The sequence below is a fragment of the Solea solea genome, chromosome 8 (genome assembly GCF_958295425.1).
Source record: "Solea solea chromosome 8, fSolSol10.1, whole genome shotgun sequence".
Taxonomy (NCBI): Eukaryota; Metazoa; Chordata; class Actinopteri; order Pleuronectiformes; family Soleidae; genus Solea; species Solea solea.
Genome location: NC_081141.1, coordinates 1,356,983 through 1,370,722, shown reverse-complemented (window position 1 = coordinate 1,370,722; position 13,740 = coordinate 1,356,983). Strand labels below are relative to the sequence as shown.

Sequence of the window (13,740 nt, the reverse complement as noted above, 5' to 3'; positions counted from 1 at the left end):
CCACTCGTTAAGTTTGACCAGGTCAAATAAACCTGGTTAAATAAATGCTTCTCTGTAATCCACAAATAATAATATGAAGAATCAGCTGAAATGACTTGGATAGAAAGCTTTGAAACATGATATCTGCTTAAATCATGATTTTATGTTCTCAGTTGTTTTAACAAAGTTTAAAAAAAAAAAAAAAAAGGCTTCTGGCCGGCGGTGTGAAGGATAAATGTATCCTTCAAAAACGGCTCACAGTGTTGACATTCAAACACAGAATGTTCTATCACACGTCTATCAAACCAGTTCAGACGCTGACGGCACAGCCATCAGGAGCAACTTGGGGTTAAGTGTCTGTGCCCAGCGAGGGGATCGAACCCACGACCCACAAGTCAAGCTGCTCCACCGTTGACCCCCATTGGCCCCGAAATATGAACAAAAGTCATAAAAAAAAGATCAAATCATTTAAAATGAGAAATGGCCTTAAAAATGTTGTCCTTTGTGTCCGGCTGCTGCTCTGTTGCTAGGCAACAGTGGCAACCCCGGGGGGGAAAATCCCCTGCTGACCAGACCGTGTCATTTTGGTTCATCTTCCACGGTCTGTGCTGCCGGTGAAGGAAGTGGCCTCTGAATTGAGACACAAGCTATTCTGTATAACTTTTGCTGAGTCAGACGTGGTGATGCAACACATGAGAGGAAGTCACACACACACACACACACACACACACACACAGATGCAGAATACTGTGGTGCAGGCACTGGTGATGGAGGTGGGAGGTCAGGCAGGGACAGACAGACGCCTGCATGAGGCCGTGAACAAAGACAGACTGTTTGCACTGAAGCTTAGCTAAGTAGAACAAAGCTGATTACAGGTGTACGGAGGGGCGGGGCTGTCAGGTGAGCAAGGGACGTTACAGTACATTACATGTCATTTAGCAGACGCTTTTAGAGGGAGAAACATCACATTTACTCCAGTATTACATGAAATATTTACAAAAATAGTATTAATTGGAGGCTCCATCAAAACTAATAAATGCTACTATTAGTTCTACAACTATGTTCAAACATCATACATCAGATATGTGGAAATATAAATGATTTTTGGAAAATTGAAAATGATTGAGGTTATAAGTTTGTTTATATTAAAACGCTGTCTCACAGAACGGGAATTCTGTGTGCAAAAAAATCGAAATATTACGCTTATTTACGCTCATTTTGTCAAGTATTTTTTTCAGCCCTAAAATATACCGTATGTACCTACAGTATATATATGAGGCAGAGTTAGGTATATATACACAATATAGGTATATATATATATATATATATATATATACATATATACATATAGGTCTCCTTTAGGAATACTTTTCCTAAAAAAGTCAGTGTATATACCAGAAAAGGTTCTAAAGAGGTGACCACAATATAATGTAGCCACAAAATGAGATTTGGAGCTGCTGTCGGCCACATGTAAGGAGGAGGAAACATCCTGAGGAAGGAAGGAAGGAAGGAAGGAAGGCAGCAGGCTGCCACTGCAATGCAGAGTGGAGCTCCCTCACTCCCACCCCCTCCCTGCTGTGTGGGAGACACACCAATCTGTGATGGGTGGCGGCGGACTGAAGAGATTCCTGTTATTTCAATAGTCTGTTTTCCTCTCTCTCTCTCTCTCTCTCTCTCTCAGTTTACTGGTCTCTCTCTCTGTCCCTGTCTCTCTCTCTGTTTCTCTCTCTCTCAGTTTACTGGTCTCTCTCTCTGTCCCTGTCTCTCATTTCCCGCCTTCTCTCTCTCTGTCTCACACATCTAAGAACAGACAGAAGTCTGATGTTGGCAACAAGCAGCACAGAGACAACAAAGATAATGTCATCAGCTGTAACATATGAGTGGTGTAGTATTAGAGTGTTATTCATATGGAAGACGACACCTAATAGTCACACAGTAGTTTGATAATTCAATCATCATCATATTCTGACTAAAATAATGGTTTAATATACAATATTATTGTGAAAAACTCTGACTCTGAAGCACACTTACATTTGTTTTCCTTAGGTTCCATTAGGAAACAATGTATGTAAATAAAAGATTTTGTCTTAAAGCTGCAGTGTGTCATTGTTGTTGTTGATGTTTCTGCCTCTGTTGGGTCACAGGTGCTGCCCTCTGCTGGTCTCAATCCAGTTTGTCCATGTTAACCCTTTCATGGCTGAGTGAATGCTTCTGCCCCTTATTCCAAGATAACTTTCACTTTTCATATCTGGCTGTTATTTAACCGTTCAGGAAGCTGACGTAAGGACAAGTATATGGGCACAAAGTCAAGTAATGTAAAGTTTTGATGGTATTATCACTCATAATATCATCAAAACTTACAGAATAATGTGTCCAGCTGCTTCAGGGTCTGTGTTAGCTTGTCAAGTCTAATAAACGTGTGTGTGTGTGTGTGTGTGTGTGTGTCTGTGTGTGTGTCTACAGGGAGTTTGCCAAGGAGAGAGAGAGAGTGGAGAAGAGACAACAATTCCTGAAACTGCGCAGGCGACAGCAAATAGAGCGGGAGTTGACGGGATACCGGGAATGGATCTGCAAAGCAGGTGGACGACAAAAACACACGCCGCGTCCTCACTCTACTGTGCTGCTGTGGGGAGGCGGGACCTTTTATTCAAGCGTTGGTGTTTGTGTTGCAGAGGAGGTGATGTTGGCGGAGGAGGACAAGAACGCCGAGGAGAAATCTGCAGACGGCGCTTGGTACAAACGAAGACACAGCAACTCAGGTGAGGGCAAATCCACAGCGGTACAAAGGTAGTAATGAACATATCACATCACTTCACCTTTGTTATTTCACTGAGGGCCCCATCAAGACATCAGGGGTGCATAACATAGCCTAAGGGGCCCAATAAAGACATCACATACTGTGTTATTGGGCTGAAGGGCCCCCCCTTGAATATTATTATTATTATTATTATTACACATTATCAAATGTATATTAGTCAACATTCTACGTCTTATTGTTGGTTTAGTTTTTGATTCTATTTTATTTCCTTCTGTTTTTGTTATTAATAAAATAAAGTCTGTGCAATATGACTTATAAATAACATAAATATAAATATCTGGATATTTTTAGGTTAAATCCTGATATATGAGACACATATGTGACAATACACTAAATACACAGTTATTACCTTTCATTTCAGATAATATTTGCATTATTTATTTTGCTTTTTAATGTTACGTATATTTTACGTGTGTTAGAAACAATGAAATTGCCTACAAATTTAGTCAAATTCTGTAAAACAAAAAATTAGGCTTAAAATGATGTGTTATTGAGTAACTTCTTTTAATATAATTGTGTTAATTCCATTATATAATATTACATTTAAAATACTTAGTGTATTTCACAAATGTACTCAATGTAATGAATATGATGATGATCAATGCAGCAGCCATTAAAACAAGGAAAAGTCATCACAGACACTTTATTATATGACAATATCCAAAATCTAAGACCATATAGATATAATATTACATTTTTTGTGCACTATAAATTCTTCTAGATTAAAAAACAAATGCTCTTATTCTGAAATAATGCACAGTATCATCATGAATATCTTTTATTGAGATATCATGACAGAAACTTTTCTTGCCATTCTTTCCAATACTGGTCAGTTCTAGTTTAGTTTATTACATGTATTTGTATCAAGGCCTGTTTAAATCCATTTATATCAGTAAGAGGAAGTAGTTTACTTGTTTTTTTTTACTTGTTAGTATATATGTATATATATATGTATATATACTGTATATACTAACGAACGCACTAAGAATCTGTGACTTATCATAGATCTGGTGCATTTTTAAACATGTTTGATATGAACTGTATATTTCCATATTTTCAGTGCTGAAAAGGACCAAGAAGAGCAAGAATGACCTTATCAACGCAGAGGAGGGCGAGGACCACTTCACTGACATCTCATCTGTTGGTGAGGACAACACCTAGAACACAATGTCTGCCGTGTTACTGCAGCTCTGTCTGGCAACGAACATAAACACTGAAAAAAGAAGACGTTATTTAAAGATAAGACTTCTTTTGGTGACAGATTGGAGGTAAATTGAGTTTGATTAGACTTAATTCATGTCGGTGTCACCAATCCAAGTACTTTTCAGTAACTGTTCAGTAGCGTGGAGATGTATGAGATATCCATTTTGATAGTAGACAGAATTTCAAAGTAAAAGTGCATGTTTTGATGTAAAATGGTGTATATTTCACAATAAAAACATATTTATGAAGCACCAAAACAGAGAAATGAATAGAAAATTAAAACAGCTTAAATATATGTAATTTAATGTTGAGTGTAATAAATTTAATAAAGCAATAATTACAACCGAATGTCTAATTAAAAAGTATTGCTAGCAAATATACTTATATTTATATTCTGTCTATATTCTATCACCTCACTGGTAGCTGTGACTTAGCACAGTGCTGGGCGGGCCGATGTAATCGATTGGAGGGCCGCATGTGGCCCATGGGCCGCCAGTTTGACACCCCTTCTTTACAGTTATCAAAAGTATTTTTATCAATGGCGTTGAACAACTTCTGAGTGATGTGAGTCAGATTGCAGGGAGCGCTATGACATTTGTCTTCTTTAATATTTTTAACCATTTTTTCCATGTGCTCAAAGAGTCTTGTTTGATGTATTGCTGATGTGTTGATATATATATATATATATATATTCTGCTGTTAGCACCTATAACCTGTGAATTTCTCCTCTTTATGAGACAACATTCATCCAATCTGCAGTAATGACAGCAGAGGAAATTCTGATTTATCAGCTCTCATATCTCATGATAATCATCCTCCCCCCGTACTGATAATCCAATCCAATCCAGCCTTATTTATATGGCAGAAAAGGATGCTGTACATCAAAAACAGCACAAACAATAAATGTAAATAATAATAATAATAATAATAATGATGATGATAAAAGATAAGGAAATCACAGGTAGAAGCAGATACATGGAGATATTATTGTGGGACTTCAGGTCACACAGCATGACTCAGATGTCTGGACTAATATAGAGCAGGAAATAATTAGCCCTCTGGTCTTCCTGTTCTTCTAATAGAACAATTTCTCTTTGTCCCTTCTGTGCACCGTCCTACTTGACATTCGGTCTTAAGTAACAGAAGGTTAAATATAGTACACGCTAAATGGGAGTAGGAGCATGGAGTGGGAAGACAGTGATCTAAAGAGAGTCACAGGCTTCTCTTCAATGACATCATAGCTAAAGATCTAAAAAAAAAAGTTAATTATATCACATTTCAACAGTTTCCCGTGGCAGTGGAACACCACTGTATTCTACTGTAGTGTAGGGCTGATTGATTAGGTGGAATCAACTATATCCTCTATGTCTGACACCACACTTTACCCATTCACACCCATTCACACTCATTCACTCACACATTCATACAGCACATCTACATTTCTATCACACATTTTTCATTCACACGTCCCGAGCAACAAGTGTTTTGCCCACGGACTCACTGTCGCTCCTCACTTGATCATTCGTATTAGGTAATAATTACTTAACGGTAATTTAAGCTCATCGTAAACCAAATATTCTTATTGGCATAATACATAGAACTTTAAAAATGATTCACCTTTCAGTCCCAACTTTTTCTATGTGTCAATGTCAGAAACAAGGCCCCGGTTCAAAGTAACTGTCGGGTCTTAAACTCAGCGATGAGTCCAGTGGTCAGACGACGTCTTGTCTTTAACTCGGTGACTTTATTGCCATTTTTTCTGTTTCGTTCCAACTGCCCCCCCAGGGTCGCCGTTTGCCCGGGCCAGTGTGAAGAGCAAGAACGAGAGCTCGTCTTACTTCAGGAGGAAAGTGAAGAGGATTCGCTTCACCATCCGTCGTCTGGTCAAGTCCCAGAGCTTCTACTGGACTGTGCTGTGTCTGGTTGGCCTCAACACGTTGTGTGTAGCCATCGTACACTACGGCCAGCCGGACTGGCTCACCTATGCTCTATGTAAGCACTCGCAGTTGTGTACGACTACATGGTCAAAGCAGTTGTACCTCAGATTACTCAGATTACTCAGATTACCAGCAGTGGTAGCTAGTTTGACTTGCATGGCGTCACTTTGGCGTCAGTATTTATTGAAGATTTTCTTAATTTAACAGAAGGCAACAAAACACACACAAGGCACATCTACAAACAGGAAAATAAATAAATAAGATGAGTAATAATAATAATATTAGACATTTTACATGGCGTCACTTTTATATCAGAAGTCGTGAGAGCAGTAAAATGCGCTCACAAGCAAATAATATTACTGCACACGCGCAGATATTAACATTACATGCACAATATAGGCCCCTCGTGAGCATATTAAACAACTGCCAGCAGTTCAGACAGCTGCAAGTGAGAAACAACTGAGCTGCACACGCTGCCTGACCAACGCGCAGTAATATTATTTATTTCACTGCTCTCACACCTCCTGACATAAATGTGACACCACTGAGCCTCTTATACTTGGTAAAAGTGTCTTTACTAGTTTTTACAAAGGAATATCAATGCTTACTCGCACTCACTGCAGGGCTAGTTAGGCCACACCCCCTACATGCAGGGTGTGGCCTCAGTAGCAGATGATTTCCGGAACATTCCTGAACTGTTGAAGCCACACTTTGAGCCCAGGGACGACATAAAGTCAAGTAAGTTTAGATGATATTGTGAGGTACAGTAGATATTTAAACTGTGGCCTTTAAGTTTAAGTTTAACTTGCAACTATTAAATTTAATTAAAATGTATTACAGTAGCTATAGCTAGCTAGTAAACCAGATATGATAAGCTAGCTGGCTCCATTTCAATTAAGAGGCTAACATGTCATGGTGCTCGTTTTTACTTGTTTCAGACATATTGTAAACTCTATTCCCACAGGATTATAATAACCTTTTTAAATTTCACCTTTTGATCAACACACTAACTTTTTATAGTTTTACAGTTACTTTAAGTAACTGTAAAATGACCTGTGATTTAACAGTACCACTGTCTGGCCACAGATTAGAACGAGGGCAGGGACACTTCAGTGTCACATAAGCTTAAGTTATTTCCTAAAATCTCAGTGTGATAACCCAGGTTATTGATCTGTATATGTTCTTCTAACCCCTCCTGGACAGACTTGGCGGAGTTTGTGTTCCTGGGCCTGTTTTTGGTGGAGATGTCCATGAAAATGTACGGGCTTGGACCCCAGAACTACTTCCACTCCTCGTTCAACTGTTTTGACTTTGGGGTGAGTCGTCCCCGATTTGTCCCTTTTATTTTGAACTCATCTAATTTCTTCTTCACAATAAAAAGAAAGCGGGAAGTGTGGTTGCTGTTCGCGTTAACCGCAGTGTGTTGACAGGTGATCATTGGCAGTATTTTTGAGGTGATCTGGGCTGCCATCAAACCCGGGGCCTCCTTTGGGATTAGTGTCCTTCGAGCTCTGAGGCTGCTCAGGATCTTTAAAGTCACCAAGTGAGTCGTCACAATTGTCTGCCTGTGTGGTGGAAAACCTTTCATGTCACTTATACATATTCATGCCATTTGCTTGTGTGTGTGTGTAGGTACTGGAACTCTTTGAGGAACCTCGTGGTGTCCCTGCTCAACTCCATGAAGTCCATCATCAGCCTGTTGTTCCTCCTGTTCCTCTTCATTGTGGTCTTCGCTCTGCTGGGCATGCAGCTGTTTGGAGGAAAGTGAGTCAATAGTTCCGACTGCACCTGTTCACAGTGAAGAAATACATCCACATGTGCTCTTTGTGTGACGTAACCATGGTCCACATACAAACACTGCTCTATATTATCATTAGAATGCATTTAACCCAAAAGAACAACATAATAAATACAGGGACACAAACAAACACGATCTTTGTGCCTTACTGCAATCAAGTACTGACCAAGAGACATATAGAATATATAAATAAATAGAATTTGTCTCTTTTCGCTTCAAACTAATGATTTGTACAATATATGCAAGCCAAATTTTCCATCTTTTCATAAATGTATCTTTCTGTTTTTTTCCTATCATAAATAATATTAATCAAATCATCTACTGTAGAAATATGTGGTTATAACCACTCTTTACTTATGGCTTTCTTTTTCTGTGTAAATATCTATCATCTTAGGACATCTTAGGACATTTTTCTGTCCAAACTCTCTCCACAAAGCTGAACTAGATGACTTAACCATCCATTGTAGCTCACAGAATTTTTCCCACGCCTCTTCTGTTATTTGCAGATTCCCTTTCCCACTTTTGTCTTATACACAGTTTGTCTCTCTCTCTTTTTAAGCCTTTTGAGCCTGTTGTGGACACAGTTTGCACTGTACATCTTTCTGTCTATTAAATATTAAATAATGATTAAAGGTTAAGCTAATATTTTTTATAAAATAACTAAGGTTGGGTATCACTTTCACTCGATGGTTCTAGAAAAAAGGTCAATATAATATGGCAGGAACATGTACATAGATTTTGGAAAAGATTTGTTACTAAGGCTCCAATTTATATATTTAATGTACAACTGAAGTGCTAATGTGCATTTTCATAATTGATGAACCGTAACCTTTTTTCGATTAATCAAGTAATCATTTGGTTAATAATGAATTATTGGTTGCAGCCCTACTTACAGTGTACATAATTAAAGAGAAAAAATCTTTATATAATCTTATAAATGGGACGAAAACTCCCTACAGATGATAAAAAAACCTACTGTATACTCACTGTGGTCATCCTTTAATGAGATCATAATGTGTAGAAGACGCTGCTTCATCTTCCAGGCGTATGCTGTTGTTTTGGTCTGATTCCAAAGTCTGTTTATTGTTGTCCCGCAGGTTTAATTTTGAAGACAAGACGCCGACAGCTAACTTCGATACATTCCCAGCAGCCATTCTCACCGTCTTCCAGGTGAAGGGTCAAATTGATCATTGTTTTTTTTGTTGGTTTCCTGCCGCTCTGCTGTTGAAGGGACTTCAGCTTGTGTCTCCTCTCCTGCAGATTCTCACTGGAGAAGACTGGAACGAGGTCATGTACCATGGGATTGAATCACAGGGAGGCGTTCATGAGGGGGGAATGTACTCCTCTATTTACTTCATTATTCTCACTCTCTTTGGGAACTGTATCCTTTTAATTGTTTTCATGCTGCCGGGTAAGTTGTTGGAAGACACTTATAGTGCCATTTATTGAAATGTTGATTCTCTGTTTATCAGTCATTTGAACTCAACTACAAATAACCAGACACTCTACTCAATGTCTTCCTGGCTATTGCTGTTGATAACCTTGCAAATGCCCAGGAGCTCACTAAGGTACTGTATTTCTTTATATCTTGATACATTGTGGCTTTTAAGGGGTTCTCAATATGGAGTCGTAGCACTGACTTCCCCACAGTAGCCATAATAATAGTCCTTATTTTAGAGCTGGGTTAGGCAGGATTACAAGAAAACTAGGTTGTTTGCGACCAAATGTTGTTCATTTTGTGGCAGCTTTTTCAAAAAGCAACATTTCTAAGTCTGTGGAAAGGTCGGTAGGCAGGTACTTGGGTAAATCAGAATTGATGGAATCGTGGATCGAATCGAATTGAGACCTTGTGAATCGGAATCGAATCGATTCAGGAAATTGGTGGCGATACCCAGCCCTAATGTGCATGCTATGTTTTATTTGGCTGACACTGTCCAGGATGCAGAGGAGGAAATCAATAAGAAACTCGCCCTTCAGAAGTCCAAGGAGGTAAAGGAGGTCAGCCCCATGTCGGCCGCTAACATTTCCATCACAGCGTAAGTTCACGTCTTCCAATGTTTGTTCTGGCTTTCTTTTTCCTCCTCTCACGCGTGTGTGTACAACCATAAAAAGACACAACAGCTAACTTGCTAACTATGCTAAAAACTAACGTTATTTACAGAAGAATTTAAAATGTTTTAATTTTCAAAATTTCTTCCATTTCGCTTCATTATTGAGTATGTGCATCACCCTTCTGCAGGCAAAAAACCTTAATTGCAATGGTAACACTTTATAATAAAGGTACATGATTTAACATTAGTAAAATCTGTTATACGCATTTACTAAGTATTAATTAATGTTTTAAGTACACATTTAATATTGTTATTCAGGTTAATTAAGGTATTAACTCATACTTTATTCAAGGATTTGTAAAGCTACCGGTGACATCATTTAACACAGTATTAGCTCCTCGTGGCCTCGTACCATGTATTAACCATTGTATGAAGTGTCCCCAGCATCTGAATTGAGACACAGTCCTTACAGTTGCTTACAAAGTTGCTTACGTGTACTTACATGTTGATTGTTGAAATATTTTAGTATCTGGTAGGGATGGGCATTTCCAGCAAAAATGCTATTCAAATATTCAAAAGAATTATTTGTCAAATATTTGAATGTTTTAATTAAACTCCAGCATATGACAGCTAGTGAAAGTAATGTAGGGTCCACAGTGTGTTAAGACCCTGGTAGATTTCATCACTTCTTTGGGATCCACAGCATGTTGAGCTTAGAAGAGCAGCTTTAAGATGCATTCAAGGAATCTCACGAATTTCATTACTTCTGCAAACACACAGTACACTGACTAAATTATTGCTGCTGCTTCCACCTTGTGATAATAGATGTACCACATTTTAGGTAGTCACTGGAATAGAAATATTTGGTTTTTTTTAAAAATATATATATACAATATATATAATGCAAATAGTCACAGTAATTGATTGACTTTTTATAATCAATAATAGAATACTAATGTCCATCCCCAGTATCTGGCTGCTGGTGCCTTTTGATTTTCCCAACATAAAACAACAAATCTCATGTGATCACATGTATATTACGGTCACTGTGGCTGTTTCCTGTCACAATTTCCTCCCTGGTTCAATCTCAGCTGTGTGTTTCACACAGCTGAAATGTGATGGGAGGCTAAAGGACAAACAGGAAACAGAGAAATGTTGAACAGTGTGTTTGGCTGTTTTCCCTGACCTCACTCTACATACTGTATATGATGTCCCCACCCCTCCTCCCCTCCCCGTTTCTGTTTTCGTTTGGTGCATGTACAGTTTTCTAACACGCAGTCAAGGTAACGCGCATTCTAGCAGCTCATCCATCTGCAGCGTTAACTCACTGTGAGTTATTACCTCTCTGATACAACTTTTGAATCCTCCCATACCCTCCCCTCAGCCTTCCCCCCTTGCTGCTGCCGCCGCTGCTAAATCCTCCACCCTCTCCCGCCGTCGTAATGTCAGTCATTCTTCAGTGTGAAGAACACGGCAGCTCTTCAGTGTTTACAATCTTGTGATGAAGCTGCTTGTGTTTCAGTATTTCCACTCTTGACTCTATTTTATTATTATTTCCGTGTGATCCACAAGAGTCGTTTGACATCCTCTAACACACCATATTGTACCTAGTTTTCATTAGCAATGTTTACATATGCAAAATGTCTTCATTCCAAAAAGAGTCATTGCAATTGGAATTTACAGTTCATTATTTACATGGATGCAAAATTAAATGATCAGATTGTGGCACGTGTACACATGCATCAAGCATTCACTTAGAATGGACTATTTTGACACGTCCAGTGTTGTAGAAGCAGCAGAAGAGCTTTTCCTCCTCTTCCGTGTCTGCGATTTTCATCTCTGTTCATTATTCTTTTTTTTGGAATGTAAATAAGGCAGTAACAAAACACTAATACGTCACATTTACATGGATCAGACATAGTCATAGCACCAAACCAGTGTATCTAGTAATGGTGTCTGACGACTTTTGCCTGGGGGAGCTCTGTGGAGTGTTGGGAATCAGCTCATTTAAGTTGGAGTCACATGCATCTTGGATGGAGACCACATGGCATTTTGCTCAGACAGAGACCCCATGTGTCACAAGCAATAGAAAAGCCAGGTTTCCCCTCCTCCACCAGATAGATTTCCCAGACTTTGAATTTGGTGTTTCATCAGTAGTCCTTGACTGGAGTAGACTTCAGTTGTACAGAAAATACATGGTAGTACAAATGATTACATTTACTACATTTAACTAAAGACCATTTTTAGTTATTGTTACCATTTCGAGTCCTACTTGTCTTTCAGCTTGCTTACTGTCCAGTTAAGTTGATTTGTAGCAAGCCCACACTGAATATCTGGATGTTAAAGGAAGTACACCTTATTTAGGTAATACATGTGTAGAGATTGTATGTTGTGCTGTTACTGCCATGCATTTCAGCCGAAGTGAGAATTCAAACAGAGCCACAGTGTGCTACACAGCCCTGTGGAAATGGTGTACCTCACTGTTGAGCTTGAGATATTTTCCCCTTACTCAATTACTCTGCTGCCACATTTTATAAAGCCTATTATAGCGACTAGTCAGTGCTTTAGCTTCATCAAAAAAAGCTCCTTTCCCTGTGGTAGACATTCATATTGTTGTTAGCCCAGGGTAGCTACACTACACAGTGTTCACAGTGGAAATAAACTCTCTCCTCAATGGCAGTTTTGATAATAAGAATGCATCCAAAGAATCATTGCTGGAATGCCTGCTGCTGAATTCCCACAGACAGGCCTGCCTTTCACCTAAGAGTGCAGAATGCTGGTCTCCTCCAAGAGATAAACAAAGCCAATAACTCAGCAAGTACACTCAGGATATGAAGGAGTCACACCCCTGAAGGAGGTGTGAAAAGGCAAACTTAGCACTTGTGATCAGATTTCTTGGGACTGGTGTTAATATCTGTCTAATGGGGTGGGAACACTTTACATGCAGCACTGTAACCATTCGGTAATAGTCTGGTATTGTTGTAGTACTTAATTTTGTAACAGGAAAGTGAAGTAAAGTAACTCCATCTAATTTCTGTAGAAATAGCTTCGAAATAAGTATGAAAATACCACTTTGTCCAATACTGATAACAAAAACTTGAATTTCTGAGACCGATATCAGTCTGGTACCTTTTAAAACTATGAAGCTGTTAACAACATTTGTGCTGGCTATTTCAAAGAAATAGTTCTCCAACTGTGTTCGAAGTTTTCTTCTCCCATAAATAAAAAATAAACAGCCCACAACATGACTCACATGTGATGGATTGTGTTGGATTTGCATTTGTATTTTTGTCGGTCTGAAGGCCAATCCAGTGGTTTTGACCACTGAATATCATATTGGCTCATCTCTACTTTATATTATAGTAATTGTCAATTTTGATTGACAAATATTTTTATGTGACTGTATCACGCTCCTGGTAGCATGTAGTCAATCTCATAATTACTGTAATATAATCACCTTATTACCAATTGCAACGAGCCTGAAATGGTATTACCATACTATTATGAAATTATTAACATTATATTAAGCACACTATTACCATGTTGTTACTGTAACATGGGGGCTTATGTGACTGTTTCACAATGTGAGCAGGCATTGTCATTACCGGATATGTTACCAGAAACCCAATTTGTTCTGCCATTGCGTGTAATATGACTACTTCCTGTTTGGAGAATAACTAATAAAAACCTAATATAACGTTGTTTTATTTAAAAATCTTCAAACATGCTGTAAATTGTTTCAACAGGAAGTCGTGACACTTCACACATGTGCAGATCATCTCGTGTTTCCAGTACAAATCGGCTAGTAACAGGAATATTTGTGTTGGAAACACTGAAACACATGCACAAGATGAAAGTAACATTACATCTTTGTGCACTGAAGCAGCTCAGCTTTGTTGTGAGTGTTCAGTATTTGGATCTCTGTTGTTTTCCCTTCTCCCTCTCAGCAAAAAC

The 13,740-nt window shown here is 38.7% G+C and overlaps 1 protein-coding gene across 1 annotated transcript in view; it reads left to right on the top strand.

Annotated features, from left to right (window-relative positions):
- cacna1ba (calcium channel, voltage-dependent, N type, alpha 1B subunit, a) overlaps positions 1 to 13,740 on the top strand; it is an 83,405-nt gene that overhangs the window by 33,253 nt on the left and 36,412 nt on the right. The window contains exons 8-18 of the mRNA XM_058635343.1: positions 2,443 to 2,558; positions 2,652 to 2,738; positions 3,858 to 3,941; positions 5,777 to 5,992; positions 7,141 to 7,253; positions 7,368 to 7,480; positions 7,570 to 7,701; positions 8,833 to 8,905; positions 8,996 to 9,116; positions 9,236 to 9,303; positions 9,674 to 9,771. Of these exons, the coding sequence (XP_058491326.1) occupies positions 2,443 to 2,558; positions 2,652 to 2,738; positions 3,858 to 3,941; positions 5,777 to 5,992; positions 7,141 to 7,253; positions 7,368 to 7,480; positions 7,570 to 7,701; positions 8,833 to 8,905; positions 8,996 to 9,116; positions 9,236 to 9,303; positions 9,674 to 9,771 (1,221 nt within the window). The remainder of the gene's footprint in view (positions 1 to 2,442; positions 2,559 to 2,651; positions 2,739 to 3,857; positions 3,942 to 5,776; positions 5,993 to 7,140; positions 7,254 to 7,367; positions 7,481 to 7,569; positions 7,702 to 8,832; positions 8,906 to 8,995; positions 9,117 to 9,235; positions 9,304 to 9,673; positions 9,772 to 13,740) is intronic.